At 40.6% G+C, this 24,929-nt stretch overlaps 1 protein-coding gene across 4 annotated transcripts in view; it reads left to right on the top strand.

The window, feature by feature from the left end:
* Positions 1–9,288: 9,288 nt before the first annotated feature.
* The window catches only part of slc30a2 (solute carrier family 30 member 2), a 43,154-nt gene continuing 27,513 nt past the window's right edge, over positions 9,289–24,929 (top strand). For all 4 annotated transcript variants that reach the window (XR_009654061.1, XM_060914179.1, XM_060914180.1 and 1 more), the window contains exon 1: positions 9,289–9,588. Coding sequence is in view for 3 of the 4 variants with exons in the window: in XM_060914179.1 (XP_060770162.1) it covers positions 9,509–9,588 (80 nt within the window). In the remaining variant the exon portion in view is untranslated. The remainder of the gene's footprint in view (positions 9,589–24,929) is intronic.

A 24,929-nucleotide genomic window follows, 5' to 3' on the forward strand; every position in this document is an offset into this window, starting at 1 on the left:
GCTTAAAAAATCACATTTGGAGTTTGCCCAACAGCATGTGGCAGACTCCCCAAACACATGGAAGAAGATTCTCTGGTCAAATGAGACAAAAATTTAACTTTTTGGCCATCATGGGAAATGCCATGTGTGGCGCAAACCCAATAACCTGAGAACACCATCCCTACAATGAAGCATGGTGGTGGCAGCATCATGCTATGGGGATGTTTTTCATATGCAGGGACAGGAAAACTGGTCAGGACTGAAGGTAAAATGGATGGCACTAAATACAGGGCAATTCTGGAGAAAACCTGTTTGAGTCAGCCAGAGGTTTGAGACTGGGAAGAAGGTTTACGGTCCAGCAGGACAATTACCCAAAACATTATGCTAAAGCTACATTGGAGTAGTTGTCTTGTAATGGCCTAGTCAAAGGCCAGACCTTAATCCAATTGAGAATCTGTGGCATAACTTGAAGATTCCTGTACACCAATGCAACCCATCGAACTTGAAGGAGTTGGAGCAGTTTTGCTTTGAGGAATGGGCAAAAATCCCAGTGGCTAGATGTGCTAAGCTAATAGAGACATACACCAAGAGACTTGCAGCTGTAATTGTAGCAAAAGGTGGCTCTACAAAGCATTGACTTTGGGGGTGAATACCTATGCACACTCCAGATTTCTGTTTTTTCATCTTATTTATTGTTTGTGTCACAATAAAACAACAATGTGCACCTTTAAAGTGGTAGGCATGTTGTGTAAATCAAATGGTGCTAACCTCCCAAAAATCAATTTTAATTCCAGCTTGTAATGCAACAAAACAGGACAAACACCAAGGGGGATGAATACTTTTGCAAGGCACTGTACCTAAGACTTTTTCACAGTACCATATGTGCAAAGCTGCATCACAACACCATTATTTGTTTCATCTAAATGAATAAATCTCTGAAACATTCAAAGAATAAGCAAAGAAACCTTTTCATTATCTTGACAAAATGCATTAAAAAAGGTTTCTGGGGCAGAATAATATAGTACACTTGTGTAACACAGCTGGTTTAAATTTCTCAGGACTGCTATTACAAGGCTAGAAAATACCTCAAGTTTTATACTGAATGTCTTTTACCTTGTTTGGCAGAAAAATATATTGATCCAGACATGGTCTACAGAAAGCATAGAACACGTCAAATTCCATTTTACATTCAACTCAAGGAACATCTCTGATAACATTGTAAGAGGTTGTCTATAAAAAAATGATTACAGGGGATATAAGTCTACACACCTCTGTTAGAATCTGAGGTTTTTGTGATGTAAAAAAATAAATAAATAAATAAATCATGTCAGATCTTCAATGTAATATAGCAACCAAAACTTCATGTAAAACCAAATAGAAAAGCTACAATAACTTTATTCCCTGCCCACTGTGTAACTGTGTTTCGATCCAGACCGACCCAGGCTATATACTGTCTAGCCCGGGGTTAGCCATTTTGAGTTCTCTATTTAATTGTACTTTATATGGTTGGTTTGTTTCCTTGAGTATTGGGACTTCAACAGCATATTACACTAGGTATTGCTGTCACTTGTTCAGTTGGCACTAGAACTTTCTTGTCTAGAAATTCAGCACTTCATGTACCTGACTTTTGCACTCATTGTACAATGCTCTGGATAAGAGCATCTGCTAAATGCCATGTAATGTAATGTAATGTCGCGTAAATATGCACACCCTTTAACTAATACTTTGTTAAAGCACCTTTTGCTTGTAATAAAATTGCACATCTTTATTTGGCAATTTTATTCCACTTTTCCTTGTAAAACTGCTGTACACAGCCCTCTTCAGGTCATTCACAGAGACCCATTAAAATGGTGTTATCAATCCCATTGGCCACTGGTGGTGCTATTATAAATACTGGTAAGCATATTCCAATGTGTGCATTGCAGTTGTTTTTTTGTTGTTTTGTTTTGTTTTTTTTGTCCTCATTCATTGGTCTATGCCACAAACAGTTACCTTTTGGGCCATTTAGCCCTGCCCACTCATATAATTTGCATAATATGCAAAACCATTTCTAGGATTTTTGCCATATCAGTCAGTCAGTCATTGCAAGGCAGAGCTTAATTTATTCAAACAGCTATAACATGAAATATTGAATGGATTCATACAAAATTTAAAAGTCATATTTAAGGCTAGATTCTGAGGTTGTGTGGTAAGATTGGGGTGTTGGCAACTTCAGAGGAGTTGAAATACCCTAATAACCACCAGCGATACCATGGCAACCACTTGGCAATGCCCTAGCATCACATTAACAGCACTTGGAACTTTTTTAAAGCATGTTTTGCATGATATCTCTCATCTCATTATCTCTAGCCGCTTTATCCTACCCTACAGGGTCGCAGGCAAGCTGGAGCCTATCCCAGCTGACTACGGGCGAAAGGCGGGGTACACCCTGGACAAGTCACCAGGTCATCACAGGGCTGTTTAGCATGATATGTAAAGCCAATATCAAAATTCATCCAAGAACTGTTGAGTCTTGTGTAAAATACCTATGATGCCCATTACAAATCCTGCTTTTTAAAATTTAAATGAAAGAGATCCATACTGGGGGCGGCACGGTGGTGTAGTGGTTAGCACTGTCGCCTCACAGCAAGAAGGTTCTGGGTTCAAGCCCAGCGGCCAGCGCGGGCCTTTCTGTTGCCCCTTTTCCACCAAAGCAGTTCCAGGGCTGGTTCGGGGCCAGTGCTTAGTTTGGAACCGGGTTTTCTGTTTCCACTGACAAAGAACTGCCTCTGGGGCCAGAAAAACCGGTTCCAGGCTAGCACCAACTCTCTGCTGGGCCAGAGGAAAGAACCGCTTACGTCAGCGGGGGGGGGCGGAGTTGTTAAGACCAACAACAATAACAAGACCGTGAAAGATCACCATTTTTAAGCGACGAGAAGCAGCAGCTGTACAAACGCAAAGTCATCCATTATTATTATTGTTGTTGCTGCTGCTTCTTCCTTGTTGTTTTTGCTTCGATATTCGCGCCAAGGTTTATGCAAACATAGCGACGTAATGACGTGGCTTCCCTTAGCACCGCGAGCGATGGAAAAGCAAACTGGTTCTCAGCTGGCTCGCAAGTTGAATGAGTTGTGAACCAGCACCAGCACTGGCCCCGAACCAGCCCTGGAACTGATTTGGTGGAAAAGAGGCATGTGTGGAGTTTGCATGCTGTCCGTGTGGGTTTCCTCCAGGTGCTCTGGTTTCCCCCAAAGGCATACAGGTTAGGCTAATGGGTGGCTCCAAATTGACCGTGAATTGTTGTCTGTGTCTATGGTCAGCCCTGCGATGACCTGGCAACTTGTCCAGGGTGTACCCCGCCTCTCACCCATAGTCAGCTGGGATAGGTTCCAGCTTGCCTGTGACCCTGTAGAACAGGATAAGTGGCTATGGAGGGATGGATGGATGGAGACCCATACTGCTTTATAGCTCAGCAACTTCTATTCATCCTGCTGCATTCAGGTCCAGTGATGTGTTCAAGCCTAGAAATGTCCCCGCCCCCCCTTTTTCCTATAGTGGATTATGAAGGAATTCAGTTGATCAGTAGTGGGTTTCCCAAAAGCATCTTAACACTAAGAGCATCTTAACTAGGAGAGAGAGTGTTCATTGTGCTGCTTGCTCTACCATTTAATGATGATCTTTGTGCTACGATGCTTTTGGGAAACTCAGTACAGTTTAGTAGGCTATCATTCAGGTAAAATAAGTGGAAAATCCTGTAATAGTAGTTATTATTTTGATTTTGGTTTAGTCCAGGGGTCGGTGTGAGTGCATGTTTTCATTCCAAACCAGAAGATTGGACATCCCCGGTGTGGTCTGATATATTCTCTATTTGCAATATAATACATCTGATACAAAACCTTAACATATACAGTACTGTGCAAAAGTCTTAGGCAGAAATGCTGTAGACCAAAAATGCCTTAAAAAATAATGAAATGAAATGTTTCAACATTTAAAAAAAATGCTATAAACAGCAGTAAGCCATAGTAAATGAAACAAAGTCAATAGTTGGTGTGAGACGACCCTTTGCTTACAAAAAACAAACAAACAAAAAATAGTAGTCTCAGGTACAATGATTGCAGTTTTATAAGGAAATGAGCTGTAGGTTTTACTGAGCGTCTTACAGAACCAGCTACAGTTCTACTGGACACTTTGACTGTCACACTTGCTTTATAATTTTGCACCAAAACCCAGTAGCCTTCATTATGTTTTCTTTTTTAATCTGCTGTCTTATGTATGGAAGCCTATTCGTCTGACATACTATCTCGCAATTAAGACAAATAAAAAAATCAAACATGGCACAAATAGGCTTCCATACTTATGCAATATGCTGCTCAGATATAATAATTTTTTTTCCCCTGTAACATTTAATTTTGTGCTGGAAAACGAATGTTTGGACTCTAAAATGTTTTTGTACTGACTCAATAATGTAGACGTCATAAAATAGAAATCGATAACAAATTTTTATTTTAAAAAAAGAGTGTGCCTAAGATTTGCACAGTACTGTATATTGCATTATTAAAAGATGAATTGCATTGGTGCTCTGCATGCTGCAGGATTTATGGTTTATCGAGTACAAGAGACAGAACACCTTCTTAAGAAGATATTTACTCAATCTTAACTGAGCACTGAAGTCTTAAGCAATCACTTGAAGAGTCTGTAACTGAAAAGTACTGCTGCAGTTTAATATAGTAACGTGATGTCCATCCATTATCTGTAGCCGCTTTATCCTGTCCTACAGGGTCATAGGGACGCTGGAGCCTATCCCAGCTGACTATGGGTGAGAGGCGGGGTACGACCTGGACAAGTCACCAGGTCATCACAGGGCTGACACAGGGACAAACAACCATTCACACTCACACCTACAGTCAATTTACAGCCACCAATTAGCCTAACCTGCATGTCTTTGGGGGAAACCCACACAGACACAGGGAGAACATGCAAACTCTACACAGAAAGGCCCTCGCCGGCCTTGAACCCAGGACTTTCTTGTTATGAGGCGACAGTGCTAACCACTACACCACCGTGCCACCCCCATTTGTGATGTGAATTGGTTATTTACAGTTAGCGAATCAGAGAGAGAGAGAGAAGGTGTGTGTGTGAGCAGTTTTTCCAGAGTTAAGAAAGAAAGAAAGAAAGAAAGAAAGAAAGAAAGAAAGAAAGAAAGCACAACTTTATTCATCACACACTTGTGAAATTTCATTTAACCCATCTGAAGCAGTGAACAAACACATGCACACACACGTGAGCAATGAGCACACACACATACCCAGAGCAATGGGCAGCCATGCTAACAGCGCCCGGGGAGCAGTCAGGAGTTCGGTGCCTCGCTCAAGGGCATGCAGTCCCATATTAGCCTAACCTGCATGTCTTTGGACTGTGGGGGAAACCGGAGCACCCGGAGGAAACCCATGTGGACACGGGGAGAACATGCAAACTCCATACAGAAAGTATTTTCCTTAAGAATATTTTGAGTTTAAAGAGTAAAATTTGGAGTTGGAGTGGGAGCAAAATTACAGAGTAATTTGAGTTGGTTGTGGCTCTGAACTGAGTAAAATAGTACAAGAGTTAATTTCAAGACTGAGTCAAATACCAAAATAAAGAGTAAATAAAATATTAACACTGAATTGAGTTTGGGAAAACAGCAGCTCTATTAAAAGAGTAACTGTGTGTTTGTGCAGATGCACAGCTTGTGAACAGGCAAGGCAGGCAACTGCTTGGGGCCCCCTGGCCCAGGGGCCCCCCGAAAGTCGGGGCCCGAGGGCTTATTTATTTTGTTTTTTATTGTTTTTATTGTTCTTTACCATTGTATTTTCACATTTGGAATTTAAAAAACTTTGGTTTCATACATTTTTCGTTGGTGTCAGATTATTTATAACATATCGGTGATGAACACTGGTCAGAAGGGCCCCCTGGAAATTTTTGCTTGGGGCCACAACAGACTCTAGAATCGCCTCTGTGTAATTTTTTGGTGGAGAGACCAAATATTCCAGGAATACATGTGTTCTTTTTGGTGACTGAAGTTGGGGGCTATAATTTTAGGGGGAAATTGAAATGTAAAATTCGCAGTGCTAGGACAACGTTAAAAATGTTCAGTATCTCTATTTGTGGAGTAAAGTTATGGAACAGTTTGAATGTGGAGCTCATGAAATGTACAACTATAAACCAGTTCAAAAAAAGGTATAAGGAACAGATCTTTATGAGGTATAGGGAGGAGGAATTACAATAACATGCTATTGATAATATAAGTGTATATATGTGGATATGGGTACATTCGGATATATTATATAAAAAGTGAGTATTTGTGTGTGTGTATATATATATATATATATATATATATATATATATATATATATATATATATATATATATATATATATATATATATATGTGTGTGTGTGTGTGTGTGTGTGTGTGTATAAATAAAATATGTGTATTGTGCATACTTGTATATAATATAAGCATAATATGCATAATTATGATGTGGGTGTCTGTGTACATATGGATGTGTATAGTTATAGGTATGTGTATATGTAAGTACTGTATATATGTATTGTATGTGTGCATATATGCATAGCATAAGTATTTGTGTATATATATATATATATATATATATATATATATATATATATATATATATATATATATATATATATGATTTGATTTGGACGATATTATACCATCTTGGTATGTTGGTATGTTTTCTTTTTTTGTTGATTTCATTTTCTTTTGTATATACTAGTGCATCTCAAAAAATTAGAATATTGTGAAAAAGTTCAATATTTTCCATCAGTTATTTAAGAAAGTGAAAATGTTCTATATTATAGACTCATTACACATAAACTAAAATGTTTCAAGCATTTTTCTCTTTTAATTTTAATCAGTATGGCATACAGTACAAAAACATAAAAAAAAACCCATCTCAAAATATTAGAATATTTCATTTTGAGTTTGAGTAAAACAGTATGAACACAGTGTATCTCTCAGTCTAGTTCAGTACACACAACCACAATCATGGGGAAGACTGCTGACTTGACTGTTGTCCAGAAGATGATCACTGATGCCCTCCACAAGGAGGGTAAGCCACAAAAGGTCATTGCTGAAAAGGGTGGCTGGAAAAGGTGCACAAGCAACAGGGATGGCCGCAGTCTTGAGAGGATTGTCAAGAAAAGTTGATTCAAGAACTTGGGAGAGCTTTGCAAGGAGTGGACTGAGGCTGGTGTCAGTGTATCAAGACCCATCACGAACAGACATCTTCAAGAAAGGGGATACAACTTTCGCATTCCTAATATCAAGCTACTCCTGAGCCAGAGACAATGTCAGAAGTGTCTTATCTGGGCTAAGGAGAGAAAGAAATGGACTATTGCTCAGTGGTCCAAAGTCCTCTTTTCAGATGAAAGTACATTTTGCATTTAATTTGGAAATCACGGTTCTACACTGTAAAAAATGTCCGTAGAATTAACAATGAATTTATGTAAAATCATGACATAAACTGTAAATACAAAAACAATGAAGCAGTGTGTAATTTACATCAATATACTGTAAAACCAAATATACTCCTAACCAAATACCACTGTTAATTTAACAGTAAGAATATGTTGAATTGATCATATTTTTTTGTAGAATTTACAAATTGTTGTAGTTTAAACACAGACAAACTGTAATACTAAAACAGAATGTGATAGTTAAAATTACATCATTGCCCTGTTAAAAAAAATAAAATAAAAATGTCAGCAGAGGCTCTCTGGCACATTTTGTAAAACTCTAAATGAAATAAAATATCTGTTTAGTAGATCATTGCTTGTAACCATCATTTTGGAGCCACAAAAACCAATAATCGAGAACACTCGCAATTCATTCCTAGATGCTTTCAGCGAAACTTTAGGTCTTAACACAAATTAACAGTTATGTATTGATTATTGTACATTGAATACCTGTAAAATTTACATTTAGTTATCATTAATTGTACATGGAATCCCAGTGAAATGTACAAGTTATTCTGTAATGTTGTTTACATTTCACTGTATTTTTAACAGGATTATTCTGGCAACCACAGCTGCCAGTATTTTTCCGTAAAAACAACGGATATTTTTTACAGTGTAGAGTCTGGAGGAAGAGTGGAGAGGCACAGAATCCAAGGTGTTTGAAGCCCAGTGTGAAGTTTCCACAGTCTGTGATGATTTGGGGTGCCATGTCATCTGCTGGTGTTGGTCCACTGTATTTTATCAAGTCCAAAGTCAACACAGCCATCTGCCAGGAGATTTTAGAGCACTTCATGCTTCCATCTGCTGACGAGCTTTTTGGAGATGCTGATTTCCTTTTCCAGCAGGACTTAGCACCTACCCACAGTGCCAAAACTAATACCAAATGGTTTGCTGACCATGATATTACTGTGTTTGATTGGCCAGCCAACTTGCCTGACCTGAACCCCATAGAGAATATGTGGGGTATTGTCAAGAGGAAGATGAGAAACACCCGACCCAAAAATACAGATACGCTGAAGGCCACTATCAAAGCAACCTGGGCTTCAATAACACCTCAGCAGTGCCACAGACTGATCACCTCCATGCCACACCGCATTGATACAGTAATTCATGGTAAAGGAGCCCCAACCAAGTATTGAGTGTATAAATGAATATACTTTTCAGAAGTTGGACATTTCTGTATTGTAAATCCTTTTTTTGATTGATCTTAGGGAATATTCTAATAATTTGAGATACTGGATTTCTGCTTTTCATGAGCTATAAGCCATAATCATCAAAATTAAAACAAAAAAGGCTTTAAATATTTCACTTTACATGTAATGAATATAGAATATATGAAAGTTTACCTTTTTGAACTAAATTATGAAAAAAACGGAACTTTTTCATGGTATTCTAATTTTTTTGAGATGCACTAGTATAGTTTATTATGGTGGAAAGTGACGTTTGATTAGCGGTGGTATAGAGGGTTAGGATTTGATAAGTTATTTACTTCTTCCTAATCCTTTCCGAACATTATGTTACTGCCTTGTGGCTACGCTATTCTGTTTATGATGATGTTTTGATAATTACATTTTTTATTTTTATTTTTTTGTTTGTTTGTTTTTATATCTTCTTTACTGTTCGGAATCAATCAATCAATCAATCAATCAAGATCAGGGTTCGATTTAGTGTCATGAAATCTCCTCACAAGGACAGTAAGACAGTTGTGTGTGTGTGTGTGTGTGTGTGTGCACGCGCGCACGTGCACGCGCACTGGGCTCTCTGCGTCTCCGCGCCGCGCCTTTTGCACAAAAGCCTCTTCTCTAATAAACCCGGGCAAGTTCAGCCTGGCGCATTCACAACTTTCTCCTCGCTGCGCTTTGCTCAGATGAGAGAGATTTGATCCCGTTTCGTTCCTTTTCACCTCTGAAAATGAGCTGGACCGGTCTTTATTGCGGGATTTAAAAACCAGGTGCTTTCTTCTGAAATCCGGTTCACACTCATTTTAACTCCGATTAGCGCGAGCGCGACTCCGGATTACAGACTGGAGGATGGAGGCGCGAGCCACTTCCGAGAAATCTCATCTCATTGACCAGAGAAATACCAAAACATACTCTCTGAAACTTACCAGGTAAATATATATATATTTTGCTTTGTTAAATATTTTGCTATCTTTAAAATAATAATAATAATAATAATTATTATTATTATTATATAATAGAGGAAGCCATGACCTAATGGTTAGAGAAACAGCTTTAGCACCAAAAGGTTGCTGGTTCGAGTTCCTAGACCAACAGGACTGGCTTAAGTGCTCCTAAGCAAGGCACCTAACCCCCAACCGCTCCAGCAAGACAGTCTGGTGGTGTATCTTGTGTCTGATTAGCCATGATTATCAGTTCGGGTATTGAACCTGACTGACGGATTACATACAGTAATAAAGCGTTTCTTAAATACGAATTAATTTTTTATTCTAAATCTACGGTAGCAGTCTACTGTATTTCTTCCTTATCATCCAAGTCAGATGAAAATCGTGATATCTTACAGTAGATGCACTGCCAGTGTTGGACTGATTTAATTCCCATAATTTCCATTAAAACCTGCTGCAACATGCAAATATTGTTCAGGGGGAAAAAAAAAAAGAAGAATAGAACTCACATTTTCCAGAAGTGTCCATGGCACGGACAAATCCCTAAACTCACATGGATCAGATTTACAGATGCAGGAGACTGCAGAGCAAAATCAACATCTGCAGTGATGAAGAAAACCTTCCAGTCTTCACCTCGAGCTGGACTTAACCCTGTAATATTAATTCAACCCTGTGTGTGTGTGTGTGTGTGTGTGTGGTTTTTTTTGTGTGTGTGTGTGTTTTGTTTTGTTTTTTTTTTGTCCTCCATCTAGCTCGCTCTCTGAGATTGCATGGTACATGGTCAGGGAGTGTGTGATGCTGCGTGTCAATGAGCAAATTCATTTCCATGCATCACTTGCGTTTAGACAGCACCTTGACAAATGGCCTCGGCTTTTCACCTCTTATTATAGGATCAGGGAGGGAAAAATGTTTTAAAGTCCTCATGTGTTTGTAAACGGCTTTTTTTAAGTGCTGGTGGATTTTTTTTAATGAAAAAAAAGAAGAAGCACCGGACAGCAATTCGTTCAGAAATAAAACCATCCCATGATCTAAACGTTTCCTTATAATAAACGAATAAATGTTCACTGGACATCGAGTTTACAAACACAATTCGTTTACAAATAAACAGCGAAATTGTGTTTGGTGCTTTGGCTGAAAAGAAATTCGATGAAAAAAATTATTTTATAAAGGAAAAAAAATATGCATGCTCTTTAAAACATATATTGACATTTGAAATAAGGTCTGGCTGTTAGAGGTTATAGATAAGGATCAGGGTTAATTACAGCTCCATGAGCAGGACATGGATTTCTAAGTGTGGTTTTTTTTTTTTTTAGATGAATAGTATATTTTCTGGAATTTACCGTCGTGTGTGTGTGTGTGTGTGTGTGTGTGTGTGTGTGTGTGTGTGTGTGTGTGTGTTTCAGCAGAATGGTCAGAGAGAATTACAGCAGTCTCATAATGTCTGCAAAATGCAAATCCACAGTGTGTGCGTGTGTGTGTGTGGGGGGGGGGGGGGGGGGGGGGAGATAGTAGAGTAATGTTTTATCTGAATTTCATTCCAAAAAGGAAGAAAGAAAATCTCTGATGTGTAAAATGTGTACAAATGAAACCTTGTAAATCATGTTCATCAATACAATATGTTTATGATAATAAGGATAATAAAGATATGGATAATTGCGATTTGAAAGAAAGAAAGAAAGAAAGAAAGAAAGAAAGAAAGAAAGAAAGAAAGAAAGAAATGCAGTAAGTTATATAATTGTTAAAAGGTAAAATGTCCTTTCTTGGTGAAAGGAATCATTTTTGGATTTATAATTTGACATTTTTAGGTGTGTGTGTGTGTGTGTGTGTGTGTGTGTGTGTGTGTGTGTGTGTGTGTGTGTGTGTGTGTGTGTGTTTCAGCAGAATGGTCAGAGAGACTTACAGCAGTCTCATGATGTCTGCAAAATGACAAATCCACTGTGTGTGTGTGTGTGTGTGTGTGTGTGTGTGTGTGTGTGTGTGTGTGTGTGTGTGTGTGAGAGAGAGAGAGAGAGAGAGAGAGAGAGAGAGAGAGATAGTAGAGTAATACTTTATCTGAATTTCATTCCAAAAAGGAAGAATGTGTAGAATGTGTACAAATGAAACCTTGTAAATCATGTTCATCAATACAATATGTTTATGATAATAAGGATAATAAAGATATGGATCATTGTGATTTGAAAGAAAGAAAGAAAGAAAGAAAGAAAGAAAGAAAGAAAGAAAGAAAGAAAGAAAGAAAGAAAGAAATGCAGTAAGTTATATAATTGTTAAAAGGTAAAATGTCCTTTCTTGGTGAAAGGAATAATTTTTGGAGTTATAATTTGACATTTTTAGGTCTGTTAGGTGTGTGTGTGTGTGTGTGTGTGTGTGTGTGTGTGTGTGTGTGTGTGTGTGTTTCAGCAGAATGGTCAGAGAGACTTACAGCAGTCTCATGATGTCTGCAAAATGACAAATCCACTGTGTGTGTGTGTGTGTGTGTGTGTGTGTGTGTGTGTGTGTGTGTGTGTGTGTGTGTGTGTGAGAGAGAGAGAGAGAGAGAGATAGTAGAGTAATACTTTATCTGAATTTCATTCCAAAAAGGAAGAAAGAAAATCTCTGATGTGTAAAATGTGTACAAATGAAACCTTGTAAATCATGTTCATCAATACAATATGTTTATGATAATAAGGATAATAAAGATATGGATCATTGTGATTTGAAAGAAAGAAAGAAAGAAAGAAAGAAATGCAGTAAGTTATATAATTGTTAAAAGGTAAAATGTCCTTTCTTGGTGAAAGGAATAATTTTTGGAGTTATAATTTGACATTTTTAGGTCTGTTAGGGGTGTGTGTGTGTGTGTGTGTGTGTGTGTGTGTGAGAGAGAGAGAGAGAGAGAGATGTAATGAGGCTGAGAAAATCATAGGAAAACAGGGAGCAGAATGCTGTCACTGTGTTTATGTTCCATATTAACTCTTTTATGTTTAATGTTTAAAATCACTGAGCTTCTGTTAAACAAAGAGACATTTCATGTATTTCACAGTTAAAGTGGTGTTGAGTTGAGCTGCACCTCACCATGCAGTACAGAGGAACAGAGAAGCACATGTTGCAGAAAGAACAGGGCTATTGAGAGTTTTTCCATTCATTCATTCATGGGTGCAGATTAATTCTTCATATTTTAATAGATACATAAATATAATATTCTTATTCAATTCGCATTGTCACAAAACAGCTTTGCAATAATATATACATTCTAAAATGTTTATAAATAGCCATACATTTACATCTTTATTCATTTTTATCCCAAACGAGCAAGCAACAGTAGCAAGGGAAAACTCCCTGAGACAGCATAAGGAAGAAACCTTAAGAGGAACCAGACTCATCTGGGCGATAACCTATAGAGTCACAAAGTGCTAATTGTGTGAATGAAACTTCATTATGAGCATCAGAGACATTTCTGTATTCAGTATAGATTTAACTTTAAGTCTATTATGTCAAACAGAACTTATTAACTGGTCAGTGATGTGGAGACTTTGAGTGGAAACTGGTCTTAGCAAGTGCAGTCTTAAAGCTATCTAATTAAAGAAGAAGCTTCACATCCATCTGAATGGTTTCGATGTGGGATTATTCATCTCACAGTGATCATTCTTTATTTCCAAGAAATTCAATTTTGTGGTTTATTTGTCTATTTTATTTGGATAAACAATACGTGAAAAGGTACACCTCTCCTGTTTTTTATTTTTATTTTTTTATTTAATTGATCTTAATTAAATCCTTTACAGTTTCAGTTATGATATCATCCAAATTGTACAAGTCTGCTGGTGTTAGATGTTACATTTTGCGTGTAACATTTTAACTGTAGATAAGAATGGGGTTTTATAAAGATTTCCAGGTAGAATTCTGCCACACCCACCAGACACACCTGCTGAGAGATTAGCCAATGAAAAGCAAGAAGGAGGGTCCTTACTGACTGACGGTGATGCATCTTTTTACATTTTTAATTTTTTTTTATTTTATTTAAAGTGTGGATCACTTTTTTGTGTCAGTATACAGTTTTGGATGAACTTTATTATTCAGTCAGAGAAATGATAATTTTATGATTATACTTTTTTTAAATCTTTATGAGAAATATATGATCGTATGCCTTGCTAGCTGCAAGACTGGTCAGATTCAGTACTGTGCAAAAGTATTAGGCACCTTATTTGTTTTTGAAATATAAATTTTTTTTTTTGATGACTTTGACAATACAGAGTCAGGAAAAAACATTTTAGATTTCCAAGCATTAGTTTTCTCATCTCATCTCATTATCTGTAGCCGCTTTATCCTGTTCTACAGGGTCGCAGGCAAGCTGGAGCCTATCCCAGCTGACTACAGGCGAAAGGTGGGGTACACCCTGGACAAGTCGCCAGGTCATCACAGGGCTGACACATAGACACAGACAACCATTCACACCTACGGTCAATTTAGAGTCACCAGTTAACCTAACCTGCATGTCTTTGGACTGTGGGGGAAACCGGAGCACCCAGAGGAAACCCACGCGGACACGGGGAGAACATGCAAACTCCACACAGAAAGGCCCTCGCCAGCCACGGGGCTCGAACCCGGACCTTCTTGCTGTGAGGCGACAGCGCTAACCACTACACCACCGTGCCGCCCAGCATTAGTTTTCCAGCACAAAAATAAATATTACAGAAAAATGTTTGTATGTCTGTAAAGAAAGCAACATGTTATGTACGAGACACTTTTCATTTAAAAAGCATAATGAAGGCTGCTGGGTTTTTGGTGAAAAAAAAAGAAGCATGTGTGACACCAAAAAACATATAGAAGAACTGTACCCGGTTGTGCAAGATGCTCAGTAAATCCTATAGCTCATTTCCTTATAAAACTGAACAAATTGAACCTGAGACTACTTTTTAAAAGTAAAGACTCATTACACTAAATATCAACTCGGTTTCATTTTCATATTTACTGCTCTTTTATGGTATTTTTTAAATACAGAAACGTTTAATTTCATTCTTTTTGAAGGCATCTTTGCTCTACAGCATTTCTTTTCATGTGCGTTAGACTTTTGCACAGTAAATATGTACACTCAATTACCTCAATTTAATTTTCTGGAGATTTCTTTTAATTAACTCGGTAGTAGTGCACAAGGGATATCATGTTCTTGCTGATCTATTATGAGGTATAGCATATTCACCCAAGTGTAAACTCCAAATAAGGTTTCAAAATACTGTAGTCATGGTTTGAGTTTCGTAAGTACTGCCCCAGGTGAGAATGCATAAGCAGTGCATATGGGGTGGTGGGATGGGAGTGTATCATGTGTTTCACCCCCTGTGGAGTGATTAAACTGAGGCTGTGTTCCGCTTGACTGCTTCATTTCAGGCAGTGAAGGCGTGAAACGTGTGTGTGTGTGTGTGTGTGTGTGTGTTGGGGGTGCTTATCTCTTCTGAGGCAAGATTGCCCTTTTCCACTCCATTAGCTTCATCATAGCGTCTCTCCCATCAACACACAAGCAGAGAGCTCAGAAAGCAGACTCAGCAGCTACTGTCCATGCTGATTTCATTCCACTCTGATGGGTATCCCTATGTCACACTACTGATTAAATCTATTAGAACTCCATGTCAGTGGGGTTCTCATGGATTTTATCAGCATTTGCTGTTTTAGTGGTCAAGGGTAACATAGCTAAACTGAACAGCATTGTGTTACAAAAAAAAAAAAAATTAATTAACTGGGATTTAGTTTTTAAGCCTCCGTCACTCAGGGGCGGGTCTAGAAAATTTTTGATGGGTGGGCCAGCCTGGAGCACAGACCCAGAGAAGGGTGGCACATTTAAGTAATGTGTAAAAAGTAAAATAGTAAAAATTACAGCCTTAGATTCTAGATAACAATAAACTGTACATTATTAACAACCAGGCCTAAGTTTCCCAAAAGCATCGTAGCACAAAGATCATCGTTAAATGGTAGCGCAAGCAATACAATGAACCCTCTCTCTCCTAGGTAAGATGCTCTTAGCGTTAAGAGACTTTTGGGAAACCCACCACAGACTGTTTATTTTAAACATTATAATGCCCATGCATTTGTTAATTTCTCTTTTTGTGCTCACTTCATATTAATACAGGATAAAAATGGTTACAGTTTTACAAAGTCAGATTTGAAACATTGACCAATTAAATATTTTCATTCAGTGACAGGAGCCTTTTAAAATTGCGTATCATGGTTGTATTACATTTAAAGAGTTAACAGTATAGCATACAGTATTTAGAAGTTGTAAAAATAAAAACAACTACTTCTTCCTCTTTCGGCTGCTCCTTTTAGGAGTCGCCACAGTGGATCATCATGATCCGCATAATTGATTTGGCATAGGTTTTAACACCACATGCCCTTCCTGACGCAACACTTCCCAATCTATCTGGACTTGGGACCTGCACTAAGTATGCACTGGCTTGTGCAACCCCAGTTGCTGCATATTTTGCCTACTGTAACCTGCATGTCTTTGAATTGTGGGGGAAATCGGAGCGCCTGGAGGAAACCCACGCAGACATGGGGAGAACATGCAAACTCCACACAGAAAGGCCCCCATCAGCCTTGAGGTTCGAACCCGGAAACAATAAAACCGTAAAAATAAAGGTAATCTCATTCTCATTATCTCTAGCCACTTTATCCTGTTCTACAGGGTTGCAGGCAAGCTGGAGCCTATCCCAGCTGACTACGGGCGAAAGGCGGGGTACACCCTGGACAAGTCGCCAGGTCATCACAGGGCTGACACATAGACACAGACAACCATTCACACTCACACCTACGGTCAATTTAGAGTCACCAGTTAACCTAACCTGCATGTCTTTGGACTGTGGGGGAAACCGGAGCACCCGGAGGAAACCCACGCGGACACAGGGAGAACATGCAAACTCCACACAGAAAGGCCCTCGCCGGCCACGGGGCTCGAACCCGGATCTTCTTGCTGTGAGGCGACAGTGCTAGCCACTACACCACCGTGCCGCCCCGTAAAGGTAATGATAAATTTAAAAATTATAAATAAAAATAAAATAAAAGAAAAAATAAAAGCAACCTTCAATCCCGCTTGACAGTGGTGTCTAGAATTTTTTATTTTTTAATTCTGTCAATAAGGTTTACCCCACGCATCACATCAAGGAGTTATACTAGCTGTATACACCTGTTATGGTGACAGAGGGCAAAGCATCAAACAAAATCATCCAAGTTTGGTCATCTTGCTCTCTTCCCCTCAATACTCACTATTCCAATATTGCAAAGTCTCTCATCACTCATAGTTGTTTTAAAATTATTTTTATAAGCTTTAGTACTGAGAAGCTGCACTCAAAAATAGCACTGCTAACAGACAAGGCTGACATACGGAAAAAAAATGATGATACCACTTTTTTGTATGGGTCAATAAATGTGATAAACTCAAAAGACACAGGACAGTTTATTCCCATACTGTGCTTTCTTCTGAACAACCTTCCTTGGCTGATGCAGCTACTGTGATCTAATCTAATGTAATCTTCAAGATCACATTCATACAGACTGGCCAAACTTAAAACTGTTTCTTCCAGTAAAAAAATTTTATTCTTGAGGTTCAATGCTTGTACACTTTTTCTGAAAAGCCTCTTCATCTCTACATTCAAATTATCCAAAAGGAGGTACCTGTAAAATACACCCTTCCTAAATGTATTCTTGCCCCCTTACTTGTACCTATGTTGTCCTATAGTGGACTTTACAATATACCTTAACAATATAGATCCTATAGTGGGGTGAAGCCATGGCCTAATGGTTAGGGAAGCAGCTTTGGGACCAAAAGGTTGCTGGTTTGATCCCCTGGACCAGCTGACGTGCCCCTGAGCCAAGCACCTAACCCCAGGCTGCTCTAGGTATGCTGCTCTGGATAAGAGTGTCTGCTATTAAAGTGCCATTAATGTATTGTAATATGCCCACTCATTCTGAAACTCCCTCTTTTCTCAACTGCAATATTAAACTGCTTTGCCATGTCCAGGGTCTTACCATAGTTTATCAAACCATGACCTGTGTTGGTGTAGTGGTTAGCACTGTTGTCTCACAGCAAGAAGGTCCTAGGTTTGAGTCCAACGGCCAATGAGGGCCTTTCTGTGTGGAGTTTGCATGTTCTCCCTGTGTCTGCGTGGGTTTCTTCTGGGTGCTCCGGTTTCCCCCACAGTCCAAAAACATGCAGGTTAGGCTAATTAGTGGCTCTAAATTGACCATGGGTGTGAATGTAAATGGTTGCTTGTCTCTGTGTCAGCCCTGTGATGACCTGGTGACTTGTCCAGGGTGTACCCCGCCTCTCGCCCATAGTCAGCTGGGATAGGCTCCAGCTCGCCTGCAACCCTGTACAGGTTAAGGGGCTACAGATAATGAATGGATGGACTCACCTGTATTTTCCTCTAAAGTGTCCTGTAGTGTCAGAAAGCAACTTGGTGTCCCCAAGAATCTTCCTAATTACTGTTAGAGTTCCAATAAAGGTGAGGTCTATTTGTGCTTCCACAGACCTTTCCCCCCTGTTCTCTACATCTATCTCGTGAAGTATATATAATACAGCTGGTAGTCTGCATGTAAGGTTTTTACATGCATGGTACCTACATGTAATAGTACCTTAGTACCCATGACAGTTGCTTATTTTTAGGCCTTTTGTTTCATCTGCAATGATAGAGAAATTCACTTTTCTCATTGTCTTCACGTACCATATCTGACAGGCATTCCAAAATTTCACTTTGCATAATGTTACTGGGTGGCACGGTGGTGTGGTGGTTAGCACTGTTGCCTCACAACAAGAAGGTTCTGGGTTCAAGCCCAGTGGCCAACGGGGGCCTTTCTGTGTGGAGTTTGCATGTTCTCCCTGTGGGTTTCCTCTGGGTGTTCTAGTTTTCCCCAATGACATGCAGGTTAGGTTAATTGGTGACTCTAAGTTGACCATGAATGGTTGTTTGTCTCTATGTGTCAGCCCTGCGATGACCTAGTAACTTGTCCAGGGTGTACCCCGCGTCCAGGGGCGCCGCCAGAAATTTTGGGCCCCATGAAAGATTAGAATTTTGGGCCCCTCAACTTTGCCCACCCTCGTCACAATTGCACTGTATATAGCAAACTGTATATGGCGCTCGCTCATTAAAAACTTCAATCCTAAAGCATTTATGGGTTGTATTGCTGCTTACCTCCTTCTCCAAAGGGGGGTTCAGTGGTTTGGTAGGGCGGAGGTCCCCCTGAGGCTGAATCTATGCATATTTAGGGCACCTCATTAGTTATGAAACCGGTTATTAGCACTAGTTATTAGCACCAGCATAACGTAATATTTCATCTTATTTATCACACAAGTCAGTTCAGTTATTAAAATGGAAAAAATGTCACTGTACAAACTGTAAAAGTGTTCTCTTGATAGACTAATCCAACCACATTCATACTGTTCATTTACCATTCGCTAATATTTTGAACACACATGTGAGCGATGGCTACCTTTCTTTGGGAAAAACTGAGTGACCAGTTGCCTGCCTCTCCGGTCCCTCTCAGCTTTCAGCTGCCTTTCTTTACGTTTTTGACAGCCACTCTTCATATTTAGCGATCATAGACTGTACGCACTCCACTGCTGGCTGGCTGGCTGCTGCTGCACCGCGACACAGCAGCAAGTAGCGTTGCACTGATCAGCACACAGATTTAACGCATCGCGCTTCTACCAGAACTGGACCGTACCATTTCGCAAAAGGGGGAGGGTTAAATGACAATATGTTGAAGAACTCAAGAAATAGACAACCTTGTTCAATTAGCTCATTTTACCAGATGGAATATTGCATTGTTGTTATTTCAAAAGTCTTATTAAAATCATTAAAAGCATATTATCAGCCCCTTAAAGGGCCCCATGGCAGTGCTGGGCCCCTAGAATTGTTCTAACCTTTCCCCCCCTGGCGGCGCCCATGCCCGCGTCTCACCCATAGTCAGCTGGGATAAGCTCCAGCTTGCCTGCAACCCTGCACAGGAAGCGGTTGCAGATAATGGATGGATGGTGTTACTGGCATATTTTGCATTTACATGGTACATGGTTTCCCCTTTGTGAAATGTTTTGCATTGCTGTAAGAAGAAGCACTTCAGAAACAGTTTTAATATAGGTGCGGTTTTCTTCTACCTTTTTTTTTGTATGCTTTGTCTAAGGAACCTACCACAGACGAATTTGTCAGAATATTTATTTATTTATTTATTTGCACAACAAAAAAGAACATAATACAATAAACAATAAAAAAAAAACAAGTGCAGGAGGAAGGAAAAAGCGTTTATCGCTTATACTAGGCCCTCCTCCTCTATACTTATTTAAGATTGATTATAGTCTTAATTACCAATAATCGTGACTATAAATAAAATAATACAAGTAATATAATACATAGAGAGTGATAACAATACAATAAGGATAATTAAATACTTTAATGATATAAATCAAAATAAGAACTGATCATATGAGGCTATTACAAGGGACTATGATGGCTTATGAGATGGCTTTTCAGGGCACTTTTAAACATCAGAAAAGAGGAAATTGTTGGTATATTTGTCTGAAGACTGTTCCATATTGTGACACATTTATATTTTACGGAGGACTGTGCTAATGATGTGCGGAAGAGAGGAATATGGAGCTGATTCCTTTGTCGGGTATAATAATTATGTACAAGTGAATTAGGATTTAAGAAACTGTCAAATATATTGGGGAGATTGTTTGCCAGGAAGTTAAATGTGAAGATACTAATTTGTAATTTATTGATATCATGGATATTTAGTATTTTTAATTTTTGAAACAAGGGAGCCGAGTGTGATTGAAAGTCAGAAGCAGTTGCTATTCTTACGGATTTCTTTTGGAGGGTTATAAGAGGGTGTAGAGTTGTACGGTAGGCGCATCCCCAAACAATGTTACAGTAAGTCAAGTATGGGTAAATGAGGCTGTTGTATATAGTTATAAGAGAATACTTTTATGTTCACTCTAGGCTAACATGGCATTGACATGACCTGCTGATTTTTCATGTCACTTAAACCCCCCATTCTTTATACACTGCCTTCATCCCATTGGAGTATCCTCCTTGTGATGTGAATGGAGTTTCAGGAGCATTAGACAGAGAAACGTATCTACATGCAAAACAATATGCAGTGTCCCAACTTTGTGAATACTCAGGCCATTTGTGCTGTATTTTGTTTGCATTTTTAATCGGTCTTGACTTGATATAGAGGACTCAGGATTTTATTTCAAGATCAGTCAAGACCACAACTGTGGGGATTTCACTAAATTGCCTATGCATTGTCTGATTTATTTGTTATCACTGTTACTGTGATTGGATGTAAAATTTCCTGCTTGAAATGTGACCAATAACGTGACTTATTGCTAATTTGAAATTTTCCTCCTGTTAATGGCTGCCACCCCTCCCTGCACCCCTTCACCACACTCATCTGGTCCTGGTCATGACTTGGTCTCTCCCTGCCTTGCTCTTGGTTTTGACTTGATCTCAACCCATCAAAGTCTTGTTCTTGTCTTGGTTTTGATACACTTTGTTCTTGGTCATGACTTGGTCTTGGTTTAAGTGGTCTTGACTACAGCACTGTCCTCTTGGTGCACATCTTTATGATCTGATTGGCCACTACCACTACAAGATGAATTGTTTGATCACAAAATGGAATCTTACGTTATTACATCAAAAGTTAGTCATTGGTTAAATAATTGGTTAAATTGTGTGTGTGTGTGTGTGTGTGGGGGTGGGTGGGTGGGGGGAGGGGGGGGTTGGCTATTTTTGCATTGTCTCTTGTATTATGTATAAGCACACATACAGTATTACATGCTACATGTATTAAATTAAGCAAAAACAATGAACTGGATACAGTAAATATACTGTAGAACTAGATATACCTTTACGTGCCAAATGCTGAACTGCAGATGATGGGGCTTCATCGTTATCTTTATCTCCAGGTTCATCACGGAGTAAAGTTTATAGGAAAATACAAACATTCAAAATTAAAAATACAATTTCAAAACTTTATTTTTAATACTTATCCAGATTTGATGACCAAGTTGAAAAATGTTCTGTATTACTGGATATTAAAGAAAGGTGTGGCTACCATTGTGGTGATATATTCAGCACAGTTAAACCTCCTATGCTAATGTCTTATTTCAACCTCCCTGTGGTCTCTGCATGCACTGATAAACATGCCTTGATTTGCAGAAAACTCAGCGAATAGTGATGACTCTTTCCTCTCATTCCTCGCATGCCTTTCTGCTTCACTGCTTACTGCATCTGTTTTTTCTTCACAAGGAATCAATTCTCAATATTTTGAGACCTTTTCATATCCTATTGTTATTCTTTCCCTAGGTGTCCACTCTCTGCCCCTGAAGAAATGATAATGCATATTTTCAGTTACATAGTCAAGTCACAAAATAATGTCTTTCCTAAAGATTAAACTTGGCTATATGCCCAGTATCCTGACATAGATATTACATTTGGTTGTATTATACATTTACAATATACACCCTCTCTAAAATATCTTGACAGGTATCTAAAAAATTAACATATAGTAATAGCAAAGTCAGTAATTGGCAGAACTATGCTCAATTTGACTGAAAAGTTTGGCCAAAGTTTTTCTAATTGATTATAAATACAGTACATGTAACAGACCTGGGAGTATTGATATTTTGGAAATTACACAGAACTTTCACTTTACTAACATGCTGGCATGGCATGGTGTGTTTGCCATTGGTTAAATAAGAGAAACATAATTCTTCCTTTGGAACATAGTTCTCTGAACTAGCCAGCCTGGCTCGCTGCTGCCAACATGCCAACTTTCAGGAGATACGCAGAACCTTTATTTTTAAATACATTTCTGAGTGGACAGTATCTCCTGTCAGGATAAACAGACGAGGACCCAAGAGCACAAGTTAAATGTTGAGTTTTATTGATAGCAGGGGAAAGGGAGTGTGAAGTTCAGTGGCCAGAGAGGCAGGGATAGCTGGTGGGAGCATGGTGGTGATGTCTGCGGTCTCTCATCCAAGTACTAACCAGGCTCGACCCTACTTAGCTTCTGAGATTAGACAGGATCAGGCTTTGTCAGAGTAGCATGGCTGTAAGCTGACAGCACTTAGGTTTCAGGCAGTCTCCCAGCAAGCAGTCCCTCAGCAGACAGACAGGACAGCACAACAGGCAGGAGTAGGGAACAGGCTGGAACACAGAGTCACAGATCAGGTAGCAAGATTAGGGACAGAAATGCAGGGTCAGGTTACCAGGACTGAAGAGTTGACGGAGTTGATGCCTTGAAGACGATCTGACACTGAAGCTTGGGAGGACTGCAGTTTAAATACCCACAGAGGAGGAGCAGGTGATAGGCAACAGCCAATGACAGCTACTGAAAGTTAATAAGAGGAGGAGTATGCGGGCGTGGCAGGTAATACTGAGTGGAGAGGAGTGGAAATGTTACCTTAAGAGAGGAAAACCACAGGTAGGACCATGACAGAACCCCCCCCCTCAAGGGACGGCTCCAGAAGTCCCTAGGCGCAGACCCACCAAGACGGGCAGGAGGAGGGGGAATACTGGTGGAGGGTCAGAATTCCTCTGACCGGTCAGTGTCCATAGCCTCCACACCATCTTCACTGTCGGAAGACTCGGACACTGGAGCAGGGGTGGCGGCAGGGTCCGGAAGTGGCTCCGTATGGTGAGAACCCCTACGTCGACCCCGTCGGATGGAGGGCTGGTCGGGGTGTAGGCGATGGAAGTCGGCGATGAGGGCCAGATCCAAAATCCTTCCAGCGGGGACCCATGCCCTCTCCTCAGGACCATAACCCTCCCAGTCTACCAAGTATTGGATGCCCCTACCCCTTCGTTGAGAGCGGAGCAGTCGCCGGACCGTGTAGACTGGTCCACCATCAATGAAGCATGGAGGAGGAGGTGGCGGTGTTGCCGGGACCAGGGGGCTCTCGTGCACCGGTTTGAGTTTGGAGACGTGGAAGGTGGGATGTATCCTCATGGTCTTGGGCAGCAGCAGCCGAACTGCCGTGGGACTGATGACCTTCTGTACGGGAAAGGGTCCGATGTAGCGAGGCGCCTGTTTTGGCTGGCAAACAGAGGTGGTTGATAGCCATACACACACTGGAAGGGGGAGAGTCCGGTGGCAGAGCTGGTGAGGGAGTTGTGGGCATATTTCACCCAGAGCAGATGTTGAGCCCAGGCGTGGGGGTTGCGTGAAGCCACACACCTAAGTGCCTTCTCCAGTTCCTGATTCATGCGCTCCGTTTGGCTATTTGACTGTGGGTGAAACCCGGACGACAGACTGGCAGTGGCCCCGAGGAGGTGGCAGAATTCCCTCCAGAAACTGGCGGAGAACTGCGGTCCCTGGTCAGAAACGATATCCCTGGGCAGGCCGTGGACCCGAAAGACATGTTCTAAGACGACCCAGGCAGTCTCCTTCGCAGTTGGCAGTTTTGGGAGAGGCACAAAGTGGGTCATCTTACTGAAGCGGTCCACAATGGTGAGGATGACCGTATTACCTTCCGATGGAGGAAGACCAGTAACAAAGTCCAGGGAGACGTGGGACCAGGGACGCATGGGTACTGGCAGGGGCTGGAGTAACCCGGCTGGGGGCTGACTGGGGGACTTGTGCTGGTTGCAAGTGGGGCAGGCTCTCACAAAATCCTGGATGTCCTTCCTCATCAACGGCCACCAGAATCGCTGAGACAGCAGATGGAGGGAGCGTGTGACCCCGGGGTGACAGGCCAGGCAGGAGTCATGTCCCCAGTGAATCACCTGAGACCTCAGGTCAGCTGGAACATAGAGACGGTTGGAGGGGCAAGCGCTGGGGCCTGGCTGGTCCCTGATGGCCTCTCGAACCTGCTTCTCGATGTCCCAGGTCAGGGCAGCAATGACACAGGGGCTTGGGAGGATGGGTGTTAATTCCTCCTTGGATGCCTCATCCCTCTGAAACATCCGGGAGAGTGCATCGGGCTTGATGTTGCGGGAGCCAGGACGGTAGGAAAGGACAAAGTTGAATCGGGTGAAGAATAGTGACCACCGGCGCTGGCGGGAGTTTAGCCTCCTGGCTGTCCGGATATATTCCAGGTTTTTGTGGTCTGTCCAGACCACAAATGTAACCTTAGACCCCTCCAACCAGTGGCGCCACTCCTCGAGGGCGAGCTTGACAGCCAGTAGCTCGCGATTGCCAATGTCGTAGTTGCTTTCTGCTGGGGTTAGTCTTCGGGAGTAGAAGGCACAGGGGTGCATTTTTCCATCCTCTGCTGCTCGCTGGGAGAGCACTGCCCCGACTCCCACATCTGAGGCGTCTACCTCCACCACAAACTGCCGCTCGGCGTCAGGCATCCGGAGGAT

Source organism: Neoarius graeffei, chromosome 2 (genome assembly GCF_027579695.1).
Source record: "Neoarius graeffei isolate fNeoGra1 chromosome 2, fNeoGra1.pri, whole genome shotgun sequence".
NCBI classification, from domain to species: Eukaryota; Metazoa; Chordata; class Actinopteri; order Siluriformes; family Ariidae; genus Neoarius; species Neoarius graeffei.